General features: G+C 35.4%; 2 protein-coding genes across 2 annotated transcripts; one reads left to right on the top strand and one right to left on the bottom strand.

Annotated features, from left to right (window-relative positions):
• Window positions 1–832: 832 nt before the first annotated feature.
• On the top strand, window positions 833–4,705 carry LOC121369463 (proteasome subunit beta type-3-like). The gene is made up of 2 exons (XM_041494564.1): window positions 833–990; window positions 4,009–4,705. Exons 1-2 carry the CDS (start codon window positions 911–913, stop codon window positions 4,544–4,546), a joined length of 618 nt encoding a protein of 205 aa, XP_041350498.1. The 5' UTR covers window positions 833–910; the 3' UTR covers window positions 4,547–4,705.
• A 6,604-nt stretch (window positions 4,706–11,309) lies between these two features.
• Window positions 11,310–13,011, bottom strand: LOC121368476 (cdc25-like protein phosphatase twine). The gene is made up of 4 exons (XM_041493210.1): window positions 12,967–13,011; window positions 12,571–12,689; window positions 12,215–12,332; window positions 11,310–11,860 (listed from the first exon to the last, which is right to left on the bottom strand). The coding sequence occupies exons 1-4, from the start codon at window positions 13,009–13,011 to the stop codon at window positions 11,750–11,752; spliced, it is 393 nt and encodes a 130-aa protein (XP_041349144.1). The 3' UTR covers window positions 11,310–11,749.
• Between the last annotated feature and the right edge of the window lie 9,092 nt (window positions 13,012–22,103).

Raw genomic sequence — 22,103 nt, 5'->3', positions numbered from 1 at the left:
ACACATCTCAATCCTAATGGCTAAGATGGAGATGACGTAGGAGTCAAATCTCCGATCTTACTCTCTGATAGTAGGCATAAGCGAGATGGTGGGGGTGGGCAAATGTGCTAACCTGAGACCTTTTTATTGTGTATTTCCATCATTCCACCGCAAAATTAGTTGTAAGCCACTCCAAAATTATTTTTTTAATTGTAGGCCTACTTTACTCTGATATGATGACAACTTTGTTCAAAACTTTGTTAACTTTGTTAAACACCTTTGTTCAAAATAAAGTTCATTATTCCAAGTTTTGAGAGTGAATATTTCAACAGAAAACCAATTGTTGCACACAAGTGATCTTATAAATTAAGCATCTGAGTAAATATTTACCAAAATATACACAGTATAACAATTTTATCAATTAAATTTCTGGTTTGGCTAACTTCACCTCAGTAAGCCAAATTAAGTTGGCCACCATTAAACTTCATAATATTCCATTTGCATATAGATGTACCAAAGTCCCTAGTATTAAATAATATAATATTAAGAGAAGGTTTTTTTTTTTTAATAGTACAATAATATATAGTGTGTTATACCGTATAATATTATTTAATAAAATTGGAGAAATTCACCCTGGTTAAAAGTGGCTCATCTGATTGTCTTATGTGTAACGGATAACATAAATAGAACGTAATAATGTGATGTACTATGATAGGAATATTTGATATACATGGGGAGAGTGTTACAGACTGTAAAATAGAAAATAATATTTACTGACATTGCAATACAAAAATCCTAAAACGACTGAGTCAATGGGGAAGAAATGGTACTTATCTCCCTTGTATGTTCTTCATTTGAAGAGGTGAATTAATATTGTAAATGTGACACTGCATTTTTGTTTTTAGTTTTTGCATTCACATATTTGGTAAAAATGAGCATTTTAGAATACAACGGTGCGGCTATTATAGCAATGAAGGGGAAGGACTGTGTTGCAATTGCAGCAGACCGAAGGTAATGTAATGGACTTCTCCATAAATACAGTTTCCTAGGAGAAGTGAGCAGGATGCTGGATCCAATTTTGATTGGGATCCCTTGAAGTTGAATGAAATGCGTATTGGCACTATTGGGGCAATGGGAGGACAGTCACAAGTAAAAAATTAAAGGAAATGTCACCAATTAACACGCAAATACCAACAGCAGAATAATATAGTTTTGTTTAAACACTTAATTTCAACTTAAAGAAAAGTTAATCATTCTATAAACTTCCATTAAACTAAAACTGCTGACAGTTTCTTTGGTGCAGGGTGGGACGTAATCCAGTGGTATTTTTAAAACACTTGCCAGAAGCGTGGTTGATCTGGGATCAATCCTCAATGGTGAAACCAATGGGCTTTTTCTCATCGGTGTACACTGATTGGTATATCAAACATTTTATGACCATGGTTATGAATATGATGGTATGTGCTCTTCTGTGTAGGATGGTCATATTTAAAAGATCACTTACTATTAAAGGTAGACTAAACTCCAACAAGAGCATTATGTATTGGAAAGATGCATACCCGGACCACCAATACATACTGACACTTTCACAAATGAAAAACGCGTAATTTTAGATTTGATAAAAAAAACCATGATTATTCCTGCTAACTGGGGTCAGCCATTTTGTTTTGTTTTTGTGACGTCCGGTGGTATAGCTTGGGGCGAAGTGACGTTAGCTCGGGTCCAACTTCTCTATTGTGCACAGTGTAAACAAATGCTCTAATTTACTTGTAACAAGGCGCTTCGCTTTCATCAACCTGACTTGTAAAACAACATAAATGACTTGATAGTATAATAAACTATTTAACTAAATATATTTCAATTTGCATCAATATAACGAAATGGAGTTATAGTATTTTTTTCTTTTAAAATATCCAAAGGAAAAATGCATATTATTAGGCCTACTGGTAGGATACGTTCGAGCAAAAACGAACACTCACGATACCCAAGTGATAATTTTCTTTTCTCTGGGACTTCGTAATTGGTCAGTTTTGTGATTTTAGATGGGAAAGTCTACTTAATCAAGGGTTTTACAGAATTACTTACAGTAATAAAACAGAATGGCTGGTAAAGTCCATTACAATTTGAGGTTATCACACAATACCCTGTGATCTTAATAAAAGAGGCACGTCTTTTTAGTGTGTCTAGACAATGTCTAGGGACCGTCTAAATATACACCTGCCAATCAAGAACCACAGGTACAGGCTGGGGAAAGAAAAGACCAATTAACCAAGAAAACACTCCCGACTATTATTTCAGTATGTGGGTTAATTTATTTACAAAATATAATACAGTTATTTCAACACTTTGACAATGGTGGTTTATTTTGTATTGAAAAATAAACCACATATACACGATGCTGTGTTACTGGAATGAATATTATTACAGAACATTGCTATGCATCCACAAAAATCAGGTATGTTTTGTTTCTTCAGTTCGAAGACTAATTCCTGACGTGACACGTTAGGTATTACGTAACCACCAGCTCGCCAGAGGGCGTATTCACTGGGATGGTACAAAATGGCTGCGCCCGTTATAAATAATAGCCGTCACATTTAACCGTTTTATTAATTTTTGATTATACTTGTTGATATTAAGCAATAATGTGCATTATGTATCGTTGAATATGCATACCAGTCCAAAAGCCTTGCTTTAGCATTCCTTTAATGGAAAAATTTACCAAGTTTCCTCTCTAAGATTAAAAATTACCAAATGTTTGACATCCAATAGCCCAACAGTGTTTCTGCTAGAAAGACAATTTTGGGTATGGCGCTATGGAATTGAATGCAACCACAGTCAACAGGGGATATGGGGGACCTCCCCCAGAAAGAAAATGAGTTAAGTTTAGGGTTAGGGTTAAGAAAATCATACAGTAATGATGAGAGTAATTAATTTTGTCAAAAAGTCAACTTAAAAAAATTAAATTTTGGGTATGGCGCCATACCCGTTTTACCCTCTGGCAGAAACCCTGCCGAAGTATTCTGCCATTAGAGAACTAGATGGACATTTGTATGGTTATGATCACTCTGCTGCCAGAGATATCTCTATGTAGCGAAAACACAGAATGGCTGACTATCGCCCAGTAGACAAAGATTTCCACTCTAGTACAACAAGAATTCTAAATTTGATGCTAAATACCACTGCATTTTTTGCAGGAATGCAGAAAGTACTCGCCCGCTTGCCAAATGAGAGTAAAAATTCTGACAGACGAGTTAAAAAAATGCAACTACCAGTCTGACGGGTGATCTATCTCATTCTGACTGACTATTATAATTTTTTTTTTTAAATTTTTTAAATTTTTGCATTGAATCCGCGACACGGCATAAACCATGCAATAATTCCATACCATTCAAACTGTTCAGAATGATGTCGAAATACACAATGTATGCAGCGCATTGCCAATAGACAACTTCAGAGTTTCGAACTGCGCAAGTGCGAAATTCCGGAAACGGGTTATACTGAAAACGGAACCATGCCAAAGTGGCCCCAAATGAAAATTGAACTATACTGATGGAAATAAATAAAGGATCACACGGATAGCAACAAGAACAAAAATCAATTCATATTGTCAGAAGTTGACTGGGAAGATATAGGCAGCACATTCGTTAAATAAAACAAACTTTACTTTTTACTGTTATGTGCCATCTTAGGCCCACTCTTCATTTATGTGATTTTGTATGTGTACCTGCGTACGAGTATTTAATTCAGTGCCTTTTCCATACACACGATTCCACACACATTTTCAGCACAGCAAGTGGCTTAAAGGTACACTTCAACAATATTACATTTTTTATTGTACTAATCCGATTATCTGTTAGCAAAAATGCAGATTGAAAAGCACATTTCTGCATTTGAAAACACACAATAAATAGCACGCAGAATCACATTAATGGAAAGCAGGTCTTAAAAATCGGTTATTGAACTAATTAAATAATTTAATGTCGGTGTATTCAGTTACCACAATAACAATTTTTTCTTTTTCTTTTACAGATTCGGGATTCAAGGACAGACGATTAGCATGGACTTTGATAAGATTTACGAGATGGGACCACACCTGTACATTGGACTTCCGGGCTTGGCAACAGATGTGCAGACTGTTTCTCAAAAACTGAAATTCCGCCTCAACTTGTACGAGCTGAGAGAAAACCGAAGGATTAAGCCCCAAACATTCATGAGCATGATATCCAATTTGCTTTATGAACGAAGATTTGGTCCATTTTTCATCGAACCCGTCATAGCTGGTCTTGACCCCAAGACCACTAAACCATTTGTCGCCTCGTTGGATCTCATTGGCTGTCCGATGGTCACTGATGATTTTGTCGTGAGTGGAACCTGCTCCGAGCAGATGTACGGCATGTGTGAGTCTCTGTGGGAACCTAATCTAGCCCCAGATGATCTCTTCGAAACAATTTCACAAGCTCTGATGAATGCATTTGATCGAGACTGCATGTCTGGTTGGGGTGGCGTTGTTTATGTGGTAGAAAAGGATAAAGTAACCAAACGACTATTAAGAACCAGGATGGACTAAGTTATGAGTTTTTGACTGACAGTTTGTTACTTGTTAGTGTGTCGCAGATATAAACATTCAAGGACGGTTTTCATCAGTTAATATTATATACATGTATAGTCATTTCATCTGTCATAAGTTCCTGAATTTCGGAAGAAGAAAATAAAATTGATACGTGAACATGTTTGTTATCTAATACATTACACACTTTTATAAAAATCCACTAGCCATGGGATCAGTGATTTTAAAAATGTACTAGTCATGATTAAATATTCAGTAGCCCTACTTTAAATAAATTTTATACAATTTTACTAATAGTAATAATCAGATATGCCACCTAAAGAGGGAGATTGAGCTAAAACAAAATCCATAGATTTGGGTGGAAAGAGGGGGTAGGATATTCATATTTACAAAATATGTAAATGCTGCATTTGACAAGATTTTTGTTTTCCCGCTAGCCGTTGGGCTAGTTATAGTAATTATTTTCTAGTCCAACACTGAATATCACTAGCCATGTGGCTACCATACTCTAGAAGCCTTGGTATTCGTCTGAGGTGTGATGGGTCACAGGGTTGATCACCCTTAACTGACTCTCTGTCTAGACCTTTCTAACCAGTGCCTCTTGAATGATACATCAAAGAATGGTACATGTATGCATTGTATAGGATAGTGCATATGGGACACTGCAGTTTTATTATCTTTATTGATCAAATGCAGGGGTGGGATTTAGGTCAGTAGGTTGAATGTTTGCTTGAGGTGCTTACGTCTCGTTCCAACCAGTGCAGCACATGTGGTCAAAGGCCGTGGTATGTGCTTTCCTGTCTGCATATAAACATTCTTTACTGCATAATTACTAGTGTTCTGTCCGAATATTCAAATATTAACTCGCTAATTTGCTCTTCAGAATATTTGAATAGTATTTGTAAGTATTCAAATATCTGGAGCTTTTAGGTCGTATCCAGGTTTTTAAAAGGGTGGGGTTCCAAAATTATAAAAAGGGTAACTTTCAGGAAAACGAATTGAGCGCCTGGAGGGAACGAGATATCTAGGGGGTCTGGGGACATGCTCCCTCGTGAAAATTTTGAAATGGAGATCCCTATAGACCCGTTTTCGTGGCAATATAGTGTTATTTTGCTACTGTTCTGTTTGGAACAGTTTGTGTGAGAATTTGAAAATTTTACCAATTATATAATGTGCTTTAATAATAATAATAATAATAGATTTTTTATTTCAGATCAGAGATCCATAGAACATATATAAACATCACATACAAAACTGATTACATAATATACAGCAGCTTGTGCCACATACACGTACAGATTTGACGTACACAGTTGTACACCGCAGGTGGGCAAGTAGGTCGTTTGAAGTTGTTTCGATTCTGCTTTAAAGCGAATATGCTGTTGAGCGAAGTAAAGCGCCAAAGCTTTTTACTCGATGTTAATGGGAAGTTGAACGCAACAAGTTGGAAAACTCATTACTTGGTTGTGATACCGCCGCTGGCGTAGTCAGGGGTAAGATTGGGGACGGTGTGGTCCTATTTGCAGTAGTTCTAAACGAGAAGAAAAAAATGTTTTGCAGCCCAAACTTGATAAAAAGTCGAATTAAAAAAAAAAATCAGGGCAAGGTGATGTTTGAGGAAATGTTTGGAGGAACCAAGACAATTGGACAGCGCACCCAAAGCCAACATTTCTTTCAACGATTTCTATACGTTGATCATACGTGGTTAATTATCAAAATTAAAAACAAAACATGCTGGCATCTTAGAGGTCCTAACTTTTCACACACCAAGTTGACATTCCTATTTCTAACAGGCTATATTTTATTGTTTAGCAAGACACTTCTTTTCCCATGCTGTTTAAAAAAGGGTCATATTTTACTTCCTTTATTTCAAGCACTGCCTTTGTCAGATTTGATATTAAACTCTTGGGGTTTTTTTTTTTTCAATGAACAAATTATGTTTTTTTAATGTCATCATAGTCAATGTTACAGTATAGTATTGGACTTGGGTGGTGTTTAAATTACAGATCGTGGTCGAACGAAATTTGGTCTTTCTTTTACTCTAGAAAATTCTGCTTAGTACCCAGGGTTTTTTTTTGTTGTTGAGAAAAATGGACCGGCGTGCTGTAAAAGGTTTGCCACCTAAAATCGTATCTATACATACCTAGGTGGACAACCTTGCAAACAAACTACTGAAAATTTGTTATTCGATGTTAAATATGATGCCCCTCTGCGAAATTCACGCAGTATTCAGTCTCTGATTTGGTCTCTTTTTGAAAAAGTGTTCACTTTATGTTTGAAGTTGATTCCAAATGGACTTTTTCCGAGGAATACGATGGTGCTAACCGATTTTTGATAAAGTGTGTTCAAGATGACTTTTCGGACCCCCAATGTTTTGCTGGGGATCAACATGAAAACTTACTTATATCTGTAAATGTTGGTCGATTTAAATACTTTTTGCATCGATTTATATCAATTCAAGGATGGTCAATTCAATAAAATAATGTTCTAAATCCAAGATGGCCGCTATTATGCTAAACATTCAAAATAGCCGCCAAAATGGTGAAGTGTTCTGATAGGTTCACCGAATATATTTTAAATTCCTTTAATGTTTTTATCTTGTATTCAGTATTTATTGCCACAGCTTTGTAGCAGATTGATAGTGAAATAAAACAATTACTGCAAATGGCCGTCACAAATAGAGAAATGTTGTCAGATATGGCATCTAATATACAGACTTTGTAAAACAAGTTCATAAAGAAACACATAAGTTACTGCCAAATACTTCTCGTCTTGTTTGTGATGGTTATCGTTCAGAACGGGTACAGTTGAACTTGTCCAAAGAATGGCCAGACAAAAGTAGAGAACAGAGAATCTTTGATATCAGTCAAATCTTACTAAAGCTGCGGGAATGGGATGACTTTTGTTTTACAAATGATACTAAAAAACAACCGAAAACAAGACAGAACTCCTTTATGACTACTTGTTGTCTGGTCTTTTACATGTCGACAGTACATCTATATCACAAAAGATACCCAGTACGAGGTGTGTGTGTGTGTGGTGGGGGGGGGGATTGCTCCTTGGTGCTGGAGCAAAACCTCAAATTCGGGAAAAAATGACTGGAGATATTCGGGGAAAATGTGTTAACCAGAGACCTCTTTACCATGTATTTCCATTATTCTACCGTCATAATTAGTTGTCATACATATAAAAATGCCTAGTGATTCGTTTGCAACCTTATATATAGCTGTTTGGTAGTACTGCTAATGTGAATAAATGTTGTTATCCAGATTCGTGCATTTTCATTTAATTCGGGAAAAAAGCCAGCCTGCCCCCAACAGAAATGGGAGTCCGTACGCCTATGCCAGTATAGATATATATATGCAAATACATGCAGTCCAGATACAGACGTCTCTGACAGTTAATTCCAGGCTGACCCAAGGTTTGCACTGCATATTGCCTATGCTTCGTCGAGGCACGCAGGCACATGTCTATCATAGTTGGTTATACTGATGTGTACATACTGGTACTCGTGCTTCTTATTGCTGTCAAATGCTAGGACCATCAACATTGAAAAGAGGGATAATCTACCACATTGTCAAGGCATTGACGGAACACCTTGTGAATACCTACCAGCTTTTCATGTGGCAACTGGGGGCGACTATACTCATCCATTATTTGGGCTTTCCAAGTTTCAGATTTTCGTGATACAGAAACGTTATGACAACATTCTTACTGACAACAGGCCCATAAGGAAAAAAAGAAACACTTGGGGAAAGTCAGTACATCATCCTATTCCCTGGCAAAGGAAGAAAGATGCGATTCACACTTATGAAGCACCCGCCAAGTTGACCAACACCACTGACCTACTAAACATGACATACTAAATGAGCTCATATGATAATGATTCCAGTTTGATATCGATTATGATAGCTCGAAATCGGAAGACAATAATCAGCCCAGTGATGAAAGTAGATGACATTTATGTTTACAACACTGTTCCATGTTATCACATTATTCTAGGCATTCTGTATACATCGCCCATCTGAAAGTGATTCACAACTACCAAAATGCCCTTTCAACTGAGATACTTTTTGAATCCTGATATCAATTTTGTCGTTGAGATTTAGGTAACATTTTATTATATATGATCCATATTGTTAGTCTATAGTCCTTACAACAGGGAACGCCATTTTCTTACGATGGTATTTACCGTATATCTTAGCCTATAAGTCGAATTTTTTTCACCCAAAAATTATTTTATAACTTGGGGGGTCGACTTATAAGAGGGTAAAAAAATTTCACCAAAAAATATTACTGTTTTGGGGATTATTTTACAAGTTTTATTGTTGAAGTATGCCATGTATTTATACTCAAATATGTTAATTTGACACATTTATTTTTTATAACCTATTTTTTTGGGCATTAGACCAGTTTTGGTTATGCGAAAAGGCGTACGATCTCACTCACATGCCAAGACAACAGTCCACTTAGTTAAATTAACAGTCATCACTAATAGTAAAAATGTAAACAATACTAACTACTTGCCTGAGTTTATTTTGAAATCTGGTCACTGGCATTAATGGTTGTTCAAACAATGTTTTGGCGGTGATTAACTTCATGAATATTACTGAGCTTTCCCTTAAAATAGACTGATCTCTGCAGTTCACTTATCTAGAGCAATAGGGACACACATCATTTGGTACAAAAACCAGTGTACTTTCCAGAGTTATCCTCCTTACATGTATTAATATGGCGGCAAAACGTGATACTTTCAGTTTTATCGTAGTGATCTGTTGTCAGTGTTTATAAATAAAGTTGTTGTCTGTGCACAAAACCATCTGTACAGTACTATACAGTAACAGTCAAACAGCTTTCACTCTCTACTAAGGGAATATTTCGTTTTGATGCTATGTAATAATGATAGTTTGATTGGAATAGTCTGATCATATTGCGATGTACAAAACGTGAAAACCGAAGTTTGTAAAATAATTTTCTTTTGTTCAAATATTATTGTTCTCATGTGCTGAAAATAAGAAATATTTCAATATTTATAAGTAGTTTTTCATGGGTCGACTTATAAACGGGTCAATAAAAAAATACGTTTTCAGGGCTTGAAATTAGGGACTCGACTTATAGCCGAGATCGACTTACAGGCGAAGATATACGGTACTACAAGTTATTTATTTGTGGGCCGATTGCTTTCTATATTGACACAAAAATAGTGTGTTTTTTTGTTATTTCCAAAACACTTTTACCGTCAAAAAAAATAAATAATAATAAACCTACAAAAAAAAAAAAAAAAATCATGGAAGCTGGGAAGAACTATATAGGTGGTCATTTTATGTTTTTTAGTACCCATATTTAGTAAAAAAAAAAAACCATGTGTTTTCAGTTAACTGCAATAATACTGTGGCAATAAATATATAAGATAATGATATTAATGAAATTTGAAATGGATTTGGTGAAACCATTAGAAAATATCACCATTGTTCGAGGCCATTTTGAATATTGAGCATAATGGCGGCCATCATGGATTTACAAAATTATTTTATTGAATTGGCCACCCTTGAATTGATATAAATCGATGCAACATTTACATATATAAGTAAGTTTTCATGTTGATCCCCACACCCCAGCAAACAATTGGGGGATCCGACGGGTCATGTGGGACACAATGTATCAAAAATCGGTTTGCACCATTTTAAAGTTAAAAATGGGGTACATTGGGACACCATGTTTAATTGTTATATACATAATTATTTTTAAAAAAACAAGGCAACTCAGTAGTAACACAAAATATTTACTCAGTAATAACATGGTGCAGGACGTAGCCCGGTGGTAAAGCGTTCGCTTGATGCGCGGTCGGTACAGATTCGATCTCCGTCGGTGGACCCATTGGGCTATTTCTCGCTCCAGCCAGTGCTCCACAACTGGTGTAACAAAGGTGGGGTATGTACTATCCTGTCTGTGGGATGGTGCATATAAAAGATCCCTTGTTGCTAATTGAAAAGAGTAGCCCATGAAGTGGCGACAGCGGGTTTCCTCTCTCAATATCTGTGTGATCCTTAACCATATAACCGTAAATAAAAGGAATAAAGAGGGAATACTCCAGCTCCCTAGGGATTTCTATCAAAAACAACAGTAATTAGATGGGGTATCCCAGTGTACCCCATATCCCAATGAACCCCACTCTCCCCATACATTATGTGTGCATAAATTGTGTATATAATTACTGAAACAACCCATGTCTTCTCCCTTTGCATTGATTGAAAAAAATAAACAGTTTAAAAAAAAATCTTAGTGATCATATTGGAAAGATAACTGGAAATAAGAAAATCATAAGCAGTTCCTGTACGTTTGCAACACAAACACACAGAGAGAGAGAGAGAGAGAGAGAGAGAGAGAGAGAGAGAGAGAGAGAGAGAGAGAGAGAGAGAGAGAGAGAGAGAGAGAGAGAGAGAGAGAGAGAGAGAGAGAGACAGACAGAGGAACAAACAGCCGATGATTAATATAACAAACTTCCTTGATGTACATCTTTTCAGGAATAAAATAACTAATACTATTAGAACACTTGTAAATACTGGCTAGATAGGACACCGGTAAAAGCTGAATTCTGGTAACAGTTACTCATAAAAGAATAGTAGTAAATGAGCAGTTCATTTGTGTCAGTATTAACCAAACACAAATTGCCCCATTATACATTTAGAAATATCGGGGTTACCAAAAACAAATGTTAGTAGATAAAACAAACAAATGGTTTTAATTTTTGTATATTTAATGTTCTAAAACTCATAATTACATTCAGATAACATCCTCTGGCATAACATTATTTGCACATAGATATTTTTGTCAGATAACATACGCCGACATAACATTATTTGTACACAACTTCGTCACATAATATACGTTGACATAAGTTATTTGTACACAACGTCAGATAACATCCGCTGACATCATAAGATTATTTGTACATAATAACGCCATATAACATTATTTGCACACCGTAAATGTAAAAAAAAAAAAAAAATACACGCCAAGATTTTCACAGTACATATGCAAAACATGCACGTAACAGTTAAAGTCGGTAACATGACAAAATGAGACACACCATGACAAAATGACGTCTCTACACTTCACGATGACGTCGATGTAGTATAATGAAGTTGTTGCACTTCATTCAAACGACAACGACGTACACAACGTCTGCAGCTGGTCACTTTGTCATCTGTTCTGTCCTGCTGTCCAAGACTTGGAGCGGGACTGGAAGTGACGTAGATCATCAGCGTGTGTCTTGTCGAGCATTGGCACGTAGTCCACGGGCGTGCAGTAGTTCTGTAAATAAACAGATCGTATAATATATATAGATACAGATAAAATATAAAATGACATTTAATTCATAATAAGCGATATGCTTATGTTAGCCATTGTCATAAGTCGAGTTAAAATTTTAATTTGAAGTTAATTTATATTATGGCTTGATCTACTGTATATTCCTATGTTGATGCCAGTTCTTGGCATGTATTTTAGTTATGCATTTGTATTGTTACACATTGTAATGTGTCTGAGGGTTGTTTAATAAATCTTGTCAAATTCTGATGATCATTATCCACGATATTAAATATAGCTTTATGTGTAATATATATTACACATTATGGTTTAGTACTGATATAAACTGAAATACGTTACCTGACACTGGGTGAAGAAAGTCTTGTATCCGCCACTGAGAAGGTAGATCTCAGGGAAGAACAGCTTGGGGTACTGGTCGCTGTTCAGTTGACGATCGGCGTTTCTCAGGTAACGCAGTCTGAAAGAAAATGTAAAATAAATATTATAATTCAGGATACATGTATCAAATAAACAGAAACATTGTCATATTGAATGGGTATTTTAATCCACCTACCTGTACTAGGCAAAACAGTTTGCATAATTTAGTTACTTTCACTGACTGTATTAGCTAATCAAAATTACACATTATGCAGAGGAATATGTAATATTAAATAAGAAAGAATTGCAGTTTGTGTTTTAATAGAATGTAGACTTACAGTTTAGGCGCTCGTTCTGAAGAGAATTCACAATGGAAGACCAAAACTTTCTTCTGGTCACGTGATTGTGATCTCAGCAGACTGTCCACGTCTTCCGGTCTGTACACGTTCACGGCGCCCTGAGATTAAACAAACAGCTGTTAGTGAACTATGTCTCATTTTATTGATACATAAAAAATACAAATATTTTAAATTATCAATTTTAAAACAAAATACTTCAAAATAAGTAAAGAAATTAAAATAATGACAGTAATTTAATGTGTTATCTCAATTCATCAATGTGAAATTTAACAAAAAAAATTCTTATCTTATAATATTAAAAATATATACGAAATGTTAAAAATCAAGAAGTTTATACCTTAATGTGGCCTCCTTCAAACTCGTATGGGTATCTACAGTCGATGATCTGGAAACTGGAAATGTCGTCCTCGTAAATTCCATCAATCAACTCGGACAACTGTCAACAGAAATCATTTACAGTTATTATATACTGAACAAAAAAAGAAACTTCCGATTTGTACATATAGTATTTGTTGTGTTAAAGAATTCATTGTGTAATGAAATTATATAGGTAGTATTAGCCTTGAGCTGTATTATCAGGATTCATGAATTTTATCGATTATTTTTGCACTGTTAATCGTCGACAACGTGAAACGTGAAATTCAATTTGCACGTGCATGCATGGTTCGACATGTCCCGTGTAGTATTTGGTCAATTTGTTTTACTTGTCTTACTGACATTGTTGTTAAGTGAACGAAAACGCTTCAAAATTTGTAAAACAAAATAAAGTTTTTTTACACTGTAGCATTTTTTAAAAATAATTTATTATCCCCAGCCAAGTTTGACCATGTCAAGGTTGGGGAGCCTTGATTTCATGGCCTTACAATAGAGTTGCTATATAAGTGAAAATGCATAATATTATAGTAATTTAACATATAAATATATTTCTAGGTAGGTAGGTGGTAAAGGTTTAACGTGCATATAGTGTTCCCATATGGTTGGGGATTGGCAAAGAAAGCCAAGATGCTATGATTCATATCTTGGAAAGAGTTGAGAAAAGTAGAAGGAATACAATAGAAAAAATACAATAGAATAGAAAGAAATTAATGAATGAATAGATAGAGAGATAGATAGATAGATAAATAGATAGATTAATAGATAGATAAATAAATAATGGGGGGGGGGGGGACTTAAAATCTATGCTACGAAAAGAGACTTATATTTCGAAACGAAAAAACCTGCAATTACAAACGAAAAGACCTGTAATTCGAAACAAGCTATTTATAAGAAGTTTCAGTTAAAAAGATTAAGCCACTGTGTCGATTGATTATTGAACATTTCATGTTCACAATTTTTTTATGAAATAAACCTTTCGATTTCAAATTTGTTTCGCAATATATTTTTAACTCCATTTATTTTTAATACTTTTTTCTGTAATTTCATACTATAAATATAATATTTAATATTGATAATTAACCAATTTACAAAGTTGCTGTGTTCATTATTAATCATACCAAACATAACGATATTTCGGTTAAAACAAATATCAATTCCAGTTTCAGTCTGTATCCAATGTTTTGTAGCTCTCCAAATGTGGTTAACCTTATTGCAGTCGAAAAATCGATGTGGTATCGTTTCTGGAGAATTTTGACAGAAGTCACAAGCATTTGAATCAACATAATGTATCATGTGTAAAAATTTATTTGTAGTTAAGATTCTATGCAGTATTCTGTATTGAAACCATGATAAGGTTGAATCTTTTACACATCGAAAAGGAATAACATAATACTTTTCCCATTGCCTGGTATCGTACATAAATCCTTCGTTCGCATATTTTAATTGTGCTTTGGGGGTTATAGTTTGTGAAGTTATCATATCATAAATATCTTTACAACCTTTTTTGTCTTTTAATAAACATTTTAGTTTAAACGGAAAAACCGGATTTTTTTAGAATTGTGAACGTGTCATCCCTTATTGTTCCAAGCTTGTTTATAAATGATTTAATAGCACTTGTAAGTGAAGCATATTCTAAGAAGTTTGTATTTATATGATATTTTGTTGCAAACTGTTCGTATGTATAAAAATCACCTTGTTCATTTAATAAATCATTTATAAATATAATACCGTTATCTATATAAATTTTGTATATAAATGGTTTGTTACCTATACATATTTTGCTATTATACCAAATATTAATGCTTAAAATATCCTCAACATTTTGTGGTTTTGATATTTGTGTATCTCTAACCAGATGAACAAGGTGTCTCTCCAAAACGTATTTCGGACGTGTTCAATATTTCGCATTAGGAAATAATCGCCTTGTATAATCAAGTCTTTTAAAGATATTTTGTAACCGATTTAAACAAAGTTATCCACTTTGAGTTATTTAAAAACATTCTTCGAATCCACGTGCATTTTAAGGCTGTTATAAAATTTGATATGTTTATCATTTTAATACCACCTGTTTTGTAATTTTGTATTATTAGATTCCGTTTCAGTTTTTCAGTATTGCTCTGCCAGATAAATTTAACAAATAATGTATTTACATTTTTTTTTATCAATTTGTCATTTAGATTTGGGAGCGCTATTAACAGATGGATTAGCTTTGGCATTATTAAAGTTTTCAGTACTGTTATTCTTCCTAAAACTGTTAATCTTCTAACAGACCATAACCTCATTAATTTTTGCATTTCTATTATTTTAGAATCATAGTTCAGTGCAATTATTTGTTCCATGTTAACTGCGAAGTTGATACCGAGCAAATTAAATTGTGTTACACCCCATTCTAACTTCCACCGCGTACGATGGAACACATCCTTAGAAAACTTTTTCTTTCCGATCCATATAGCTTTTGATTTAGAAAAATTAATTTTTAGGCCTGATATATATGCATAATAATCTAAAACCTTGTATTGTACAGAGACTCGGGAGAACCATCAAGAATGAAACTTGTGTCATCTGCATATTGCGAAATTAAATATTCTTCGCCATCAATACTGATTCCCTTAATCTCCTTGTCTACAACCCCTTTCTAATTTGAAAGCTTCAGATAAAAATCCATATTGTAAAACGTTTTTATCCAGTTTTTAATGGATGTTTTAAAGTTAAATATATCTAACACTTTATATATAAACGACCAAGGTAAAGAATCGAATGCTTTTTCAAAATCAATTAGTAGCAGTAATCCAGGAATATCATGTTCTTTTGTGTATAACATAATGTCATAGATTAATCTAATATTTCCCCCAATGTATCTTCCTTTAACGAAACCAGTTTGGTCTTTGTCTATTAATTTATCCAAAACGGTTTTAATTCTATTCGCGATACATCCTGACGCCATTTTAAAAGTACAGTTTAAAAGGGTTAAAGGTCGCCAATTTTTTAAGAATTCTTTTGATTTATTCGGTTTTGGGATACATGTTATAATACCTAGCTTTTGTACATGAGACATTTCTTTAATAGTGTAACTATAGTTGATAGATCTAATTATATAGTGTCCTAAATCCATCCAAAACATTTTAAAGAATTCAGCCGTAAAACCATCAGACCCCGGGCTCTTGTCATTTTTCATAGCTTTAAGAAATGTTAATACCTCCGTATATTTTATTTCACCCTCAAATTCTTCAGCTTCTTTATCAGTTAATTTATTAAAACTAAAGTGAGATAGTTTTTTAATAATATCATCATCATTTTGCCACGATGGTGCGGAATAAAGATTTTGGTAAAATTTCTTTGTTTCTTTTAAAATTTGCTTCTGATCCTTGTAGCATTTTTAGTATGCCAAGAATACCCAATAATTTACGCGAACGGGCAATTGGCATGCTTGATGCTGGCATATCGATAGAAGACGTTGCAAGGCATGTTGGGAGTTCTAGTCGAGCGATACGAAATCCTCGCGTAAGATTTCGAACGACAGGAAGCACCAACGACTTGCCACGTCGTGGACGTCCGCGTGTTACAACGCGTGGTCAAGATCGCTATATCATGAACACGCATTTGCGCAATCGATTCCAAACTGCCATTGCTACTGCTTCTAACACACCTGGGCTTCATAATAACCGAATCAGTGGGCAAACTGTTCGTAATCATCTGCGGGAGAACGGTTTACATGCACGACGTCCTTACGTCGGATGCGTTTTAACGCAATGTCATCGTCTAAATCGTCTTAATTGGGCATGTGTACACACTCGTTGGATACGGCGACGCTGGAATACTGTTTTTTTTTCCCGGATGAATCCAGATATTCTTTACAACGTGGTGATGGCAGGATGCGCGTCTACCGTAGGAGAAATGAACGCTATGCTGACTGTTGTGTTCTTGAACGAGATCGTTTCGGGGGTGGGGGTTGTGTCCATGATTATCGTTCACCACTAGTCGTCATTGATGGCAATTTAAATGCTCAACGTTACCGCGATGACATTCTCGCTCATCACGTCATTCCTCTGTTCCATAACAACGCCAACATCTCGATTTTTCAGCATGATAATGCCACCTCTCATACAGCTAGAGACACTGTAAATTTTCTTAGGACAAATAACATCGATTTCATTGATGACTGGCCCGCTAAAAGTCCTGATCTCAACCCTATCGAGCATGTCTGGGATAGTCTGGACAGACGATTGAGGCGTCGTCCCAACCCACCCGCTAACGTCAACGAACTTCGTAAAGCGCTCATTCAGGAATGGAACAATATTCCAGAGGCAGAAATCAACACTTTAGTCAATTCTATTCGCCTGCGATGCACTGCAGTGGTCAATTCAAGGGTGGTCATACCCGTTATTAAGTGGGTTTTTTTTATTTTTAACCCCTACCACACTTGGTCAAACTTTCTCCCAGTATTGTGGGTCAAACCCACACTGTCTACTGTCAAGGTGGTGTTGCATATATATAGTGGCAGGTTTAGTAGTAATCTTACAATACAATAACATTGATTGGGATAATAAAATATTGAGCAATGTTTATAATATTTAGAAATAAATTTCTTCATTTCAGGTTTTCTTTCTTCCAGATTATGAAATGCGTTTATAATATTTAACTAGAAGTGCATATAAAACAGTAAATATTTATACTCACGGTAACAGGGGAAATAGATACAAGATCAGGTTTACAGCCACACACGGTAGGTAAGGAATGTTCCTGAAATAAATATGGGCAGCTTATTAAAAAAGTATTACAATGTTTCAACTTGACAGAAAAAAAAAAAAAAATCATATCATACATAGAAATTAATTTCAGAAGACTGATACCACAGAAATCAAGTTAGCTGTTTTATAGTTCTCTACAAATATGGGTATCGTGAAGAACGTGTAGAATGGGACTAAGAACATAACCGTGTTATTTTAGTCATTTAAACACCGTGCTACTAAACAACCTACAAAATAATGACTGTATGTCAACACACCTGGGATCCATCTCCAATCGAGTGACCTTCACATTCCAGTCGCTCGGTGTTATCACTGGATACGTCAGTCGTTGTTGCAGGAAGTCGTAGACGTTTTGGAACGACGTCAGCTTCAACATCATCATCGTCTCTGAGTCTTTTCCTGGAAAACAGACTCCTCCGAGCGTTGTAGCAGATTCTTTTAGGTGAGGGAGACAAAACCTGGAATTAACAAATATATATATATAACTATTTTTGTATACATATATTTTATAATATTTATTCAATAAATGAACTGGACAGGCAAATGTAATAGCCGATATAACTGCTTCTCCAAAAGATGATATAGATAGTACTAACTGATTACCAAACGTAGGCTATCTGATAGATATGTTTTTAAATGATGCAGTTTTATGCGATATATATATAAAATATTTTGGCACAAATTTAGATGGTTGACCAACAATAAAACTCTGACTATTTAAATTAGAAAAGTGGTCTATATTTTCTTTCACTAACCTGGTTGTTTGGAGAACCGTATCCACTGTCTCGTGAATCCTCGTCGATCCACGGACACGAACTGCTGAAGAAGACGTCGTTGAAGTCGTCGTCACCTGTCTGGGGAGGAGGGGACAGGTCGGCGTCAAAACATAAACTTCTGGAAACCATCTTCATCTGCTTTGGAGAGAATGAACGTAACTGTGCGTGTGGATCGGTGTAAGAAATAACGAGAATGGTGCAAATTCACTCATAATTGCGGAATATATAGTCAAGAAGCCCTAGTCAGATGATTAAACGAATTGTGTTCAGACCTAAACAACATAGAAGCAGAAAAATATACCTGAACGTTAGTCTAACGGGAACACTATTCAAGGGGCGGGGCGGTGATTAGCTTGAGGGGATTAACAACGGGGAGTTCATCATTGAAGAACAATGACGTGTAAAGAGAGTGATTTACCTCACAGATGCCGACTGATCGAATCCAGGGATTAAATCTCATCACAGACTAACAAGACTGGACTTAATTAGGTTAATGACTTTAATACATCCGTAAGGGCTTCCATAGTTCACAGTAATAAAAACAAACAACTGTAAAAGCGTAAGCTTTACAGCTTATAGAAAAAACTAAAGAGAATAATAAAGTTTAATTGTAAATTTACAAGTAATTAAAATCTCTCTCTCTCTCTCTCTCTCTCTCTCTCTCTCTCTCTCTCTCTCTCTCTCTCTCTCTCTCTCTCTGTCTCTGTCTCTCTCTCTCTCTCTCTCTCTCTCTCTCTCTCTCTCTCTCTCTCTCTCTCTCTCTGTCTCTCTGTGTGTCTCTCTCTGTCTCTCTCTGTGTGTGTGTCTGTCTGTCTGTCTGTCTGTGTGTCTCTCTCTCTCTCTCTCTCTCTCTCTCTCTCTCTCTCTCTCTCTCTCTCTCTCTCTCTCTCTCTCTCTCTCTCAACTGTTGGGGAAGAAAACGATTATATTTTTATACAACAGCTTGCTCTGAATTTGCATGTTAAACAACTTTCCATCCATTTCCATTCCAGTAGCTAGTGGAAATTTCCCTATTAGCTCAGTTGGTAGAGCGCTAGACTCTAGTACTGAGAGTCCATGGTTCGAATCCTCTCAGTGGAGGTTGATTTTTCTGTTACATTTAAAAGAATGGTTAACAGATATAAATAGTAGTGATAGATATGAAATATATAGATCTTTTAAATCAACTATACTTGTTGAAGAATATTTGGATTGGAATATACATCATTTTAGAAATGCACTCACAAGATTTAGATTAGGCTATTCAATTATTAACACTCACAGAAATAGATATAGACATGACTTGTCCTAAGAGTGTCACTATTGTGATGACATATTGGAAGATGAATTCCATGTTTTATATGTCCATTATATAGGGATTTAAGAATAAAAAATCTGTCTTCAAAATGCAGGTGGCATCCCAGATGATTAAAAATGATAATTTTATTAAATACAGAATGTCATACACAGAAGTGGAATTTAAGTAAATTCATTTGTGAAGCACTTAGAATTCGGGAAGTATTCTGTAATAGTTAATTCAAGTCATTTGGTTAGTATGCATATATATATTATGATTGGTCTCCATATTTCATATACATGTGCAGATGTCTGCGCTACTTTTCTTGTCACAGGGTGGTCAACCCTAATAAATAAATAAATAAATAAATAAATCACGCAGAGAGAGAGAGAGAGAGAGAGAGAGAGAGAGAGAGAGAGAGAGAGAGAGAGAGAGAGAGAGAGAGAGAGAGAGAGAGAGACTTATTTTTGTGCTTATATCCTATTAAGGTTCAAGCCCGCTGTGCTGGGCACACATCAGCTATCTGGGTTGTGTTTGTTATTAGTGGTTAATGGTTACTGAGAAAGAAGAGGGTGTAGTGGTCTTATACCTACCCATCGAGTCGTTAAAACTCGCTATGGATGGGAGCCGGTACTTGGTTGCGAACCCAGTACCTACCAGCTTTATGTCCGGTTACTCACCCCCCCCCCCCCCATTAGTAGCAAGGGATCTTTTATATGCCCTTCCCCACAGACATGATAGCACATACCACGGCCTATAATATACCAGTCGTGGTGTACTGATTGGGACGGGAAGAATCCCAATCAGAGAATGGGTCAACTGAGGTGAATCGATATTACAGATGACATTAAAATTATTAAATCAGTGGGTATTTTCCACAACAATTTTTGCATGCCAAAACCTTTCGACCCACCCCCCGGACCCTGACGCGTCGGTCTAATGGATATTGTAAAAACACATTGTACATAGCACCCGACTTAGTTCAATAACAAAATTAAAATGTATACACATATTTTTATAATAAATACCTGGTTCAACCCAAAAATATGTATTCATTTTAGGACATAAAATTAATTTCATGATTATCATCGGAGAAAGAAAAACAAAACTTTAAAACTATATCTTATCACGTGATAAAAACTCACCCTGTGGTGGCTTCTTTCTAGAGTAAACAAAAGACTACAGACTACAGAGTATCGTCTAAAAAGGAAAACACTAGAAACATTATATAAATCTTTTATTTTTTCTGTATTTGACTATTGTGATTATATTTGGGATAATTGTACAGAAGCCCAAGCAAATATATTAGAAACACTTCAGTTGGACGCCCTCCGTACAATATGTGGTGCTGTTAGGGGAACAAGCCATGAGACAATTTATAGCGAAACTGGATTCAGTCCTTTAAACCAACGTCGTGTAATTCACAAAATATGTACCTTTTATAAAATGGTTAAATGCATAACTCCACAGTAATATATCATCGCTAGTACCCCAAACTGTTTCTGGAAATCACTCACTCCGTAATGCTGACCAATTGCAATATATTCACGCATGAACAGAATTAGACAGAAAATCGTTTTCACCCTCAGCAGTTCGTGAGTGGAAAAGTATTGATGAAAATATAAGACAAATACAATTTTTAAAACAATTTAAAAAATGTATATTCCCGCAGATAAATGGGTTAAATAAGACATTTTTAGAATTCGGATCACGCTTAAATCAAATAATTCATTGTAGACTTTGTTTAGAATGCAGTGACCTCAACGCTCATAGATATACAAGACATATTTATGATAATTCCATTTGTAGTTGTGGACACTCGTATGAAGATACGTTACATTTCCTATTTGTCTGTCCTCTTTATGATAACATTCGTACAACAATGTATTTTTATAATGGTAGTTTTGACCTCCATACAGTGCTATATGGTAATAATGATTACCCTCTGGACCTAAATTTACGTCTGGCAGAATCTATTCATAACTTTTTCGAATTGTCAAAACACAAAGTATGTGTGGAGAGGCATTAATATAGGCCTCCCCTCCCTCCTCCCTTCTCTCTCTCTCTCTCTCTCTCTCTCATCTCTCTCTCTCTCGCTCTCTCTCTCCTCTCTCTCTCTCTCTCTCTCTCTCTCTCTCTCTCTCTCTCTCTCTCTCTCTCTCTCGCAGCACAATACTCTGGCAATAAATATATAAGACAATGATATTATCTAAATTTGAAATGGATTTGATGAAACCATTAGAAAATGTCACCAATTTTCAAGGCCATTTTGAATAATGAGCATAATGGCGGCCTTCATGGATTTACAAAATTACTTTATTGAATTGGGCATCCTTG

The sequence above is a fragment of the Gigantopelta aegis genome, chromosome 3 (assembly GCF_016097555.1).
Source record: "Gigantopelta aegis isolate Gae_Host chromosome 3, Gae_host_genome, whole genome shotgun sequence".
Taxonomy (NCBI): Eukaryota; Metazoa; Mollusca; class Gastropoda; order Neomphalida; family Peltospiridae; genus Gigantopelta; species Gigantopelta aegis.
This window is presented reverse-complemented; position numbering and strand designations above follow the sequence as displayed.